Raw genomic sequence first — 2,211 nt, 5'->3', positions numbered from 1 at the left:
AACTTTCTTTCCCATTCAAAAGATTGGAGTTCTCTTTTTTTTTTTTTTTTTTTGGAAAATAAATAAATAAATACTTTCATTCAGTAAAGGCACATTGCAAGGTTCAAAAGTGACAGTAAAGATGTTTTACTTATTTTTAATTTTTTTACATAGTTTACAAAAATTTTCAAATAAATGCTTTTCTTTTGGTCTTCATTACAGAATCCTGAAAAAAATGTATCTCAGTTTTCACAAAAAAAATTGCAGCACTACTGTTTTAAACATTGATAATAATAATAAAAAAATGTTTCTTGAGCACCAGATCAGCAAATTAGAATGATTTCTGTAGGATCGTGTGACACTGAAGACTGGAGTAATGATGCTGAAAATTCAGCTTTGCATCACAGAAATAAATTACATTTTAAAATATATTAAAATAAAAAAACAGATATTTTAAAATGAAAAAATATTTCATAATATTGTTGCTTTTACTGTATCATTTGATCAAATAAATTTAGTCCTGGCCTCTTGATTCTTGAACATCAAACAATCTTGCTGACATAATGTTAAGTATGTTTTATTTCATTTCTATGTCCTGTGACTGTGTTTAACTGGCCGCATCTTTGTTTTATTGTCTGTTTTAGATGGAAGTGGAGCAGATTAAGAAATCCCTGTCCAAATGAACTCAAGCATGTTGGATGTATCAGATGAAGGATCAGGCTGAGGTTCCACACCACAGCCCAAGTAGACTGTGCCAAAAAAAGAACAATGTATCAGAACAACTGCTTAAAGAAAATAACTGTTTACCCCCCATTCACTTGTACTCTTTCTGCTTTCGTTTTTTTAAGAAGCTTTTTTTGCGTGTTGTGCTCAGCCTGGCCGCTGACTCACAGACCCGTTGCCCGGGTGTGGCCTTACTGTGGGTCATGGGATTAAAGGGTGCCGACGACCCACACCTGGAGACGGGTGATAGCAGTTGCCACGGGGATTAGCTGGTCTCCTGCACAACTGACACAGTTACCCCATCATCACCCTCTCTGGTACTGCCTCTGAACGCTAGTCAGAGAACACATCAAATGAAGGAGAAACCAGTGCGTTAAATACTGTTCACCTTAAGTTCTTTTCTTTTGACTTGGACGCCTTCTGTTATTTTCTTTATATGCAAAGGTGGATTTAATTTCACACTGCTTGCGGTTTCCACAGCAACCCCACATTGAGGCCTTGTTTTTTTGAAGCGTTCCAAACTTTTCTGTCTTTCCTATTTCTTTTACGTTGGTGATGACAATGAGAAAACTTACATTTTGTTTTATTTCTTTGAAATCTTCTATATATACTTTTATATTTTAATGTACTAAATGCAATTGTGTGCAGATTTTATTAAAAAAAAAAACTTCAAAACGTTGTTGCAATGTTTCTTTGTTTATTCTAAATGCCTATGAACCTACTTGATGCCATTCATATAAACACACAAACACAAAGTTAGTTCAATTATTTTTATTATTATTGTTATTACTTGTTCAGTTCTACCAACTTTAAAAATTTATTTTTAATAAACGCATTGTATATATTTAGGAAATTATGTAAGAAAATAACAATCTCACTCAAATGTCTTTAGTTTGTAGAATGAATTATAATATATGCCTTTTGTGTACATAGAAAAAGTCTTAGATCTTTGAGTTCAGCTCATGAAAAATGGGGGCAAAAACAAAAGTGTTGCGTTTATAATTTTGTTCAGTGTATATATATATATATAAATTTAATTTCTGCAGGTTTGGTCCTCCATAATAGATAACCTTAAGGCTAACATATTAATACTAAAAGCCAAAACACTTCAATTTTGATTTCATGGGGACTTTAACTAGATTTATTTATTTATCCTAAATTTCTTAGTATCAACTAGTCCATCATGCTGGTCCTCTTTACTGACCGTCTGAAATGAGAATAACAATAGAAAGCTCATTTCCCTTTCCAGAACATATCAGAAACCTCCATCCAAGCATAAACAGCTGATCTGTGATCAGATTTTAAATTCCTAGAAATGTGTTTGGATAGGGGTTACTGTTATGAAACATTTTAAAGGTCATGTATATGTGAGATGTTTTATGTGAAGGTCATTTTAAGTTCAGCTCCTAGACAGGGTAAGATCATACACCTCAAGCAGCTCAGATACACACAAACATTCAATCCTCCCTCAGAAGTACACAACATCTGCATGTAGTGTGCATATGGACC

The 2,211-nt window shown here is 33.2% G+C and overlaps 1 protein-coding gene across 2 annotated transcripts in view; it reads left to right on the top strand.

Moving 5' to 3' along the window:
* LOC107721874 (SH3 domain-containing kinase-binding protein 1-like) overlaps positions 1-1,309 on the top strand; it is a 47,791-nt gene extending 46,482 nt beyond the window's left edge. The window contains exon 19 of one of the 2 annotated variants that reach the window (XM_016530050.1): positions 624-1,309. In XM_016530050.1, coding sequence (XP_016385536.1) covers positions 624-662 — 39 coding nt within the window. In that variant the 3' untranslated portion in view covers positions 663-1,309. The remainder of the gene's footprint in view (positions 1-623) is intronic. The other variant, XM_016530051.1, reaches the window with a different exon arrangement.
* Positions 1,310-2,211: the final 902 nt, after the last annotated feature.

Source organism: Sinocyclocheilus rhinocerous, unplaced genomic scaffold, assembly GCF_001515625.1.
Source record: "Sinocyclocheilus rhinocerous isolate Xijiao unplaced genomic scaffold, SAMN03320098_v1.1 scaffold90, whole genome shotgun sequence".
In the NCBI taxonomy this organism is placed as follows: Eukaryota; Metazoa; Chordata; class Actinopteri; order Cypriniformes; family Cyprinidae; genus Sinocyclocheilus; species Sinocyclocheilus rhinocerous.
This window is presented reverse-complemented; position numbering and strand designations above follow the sequence as displayed.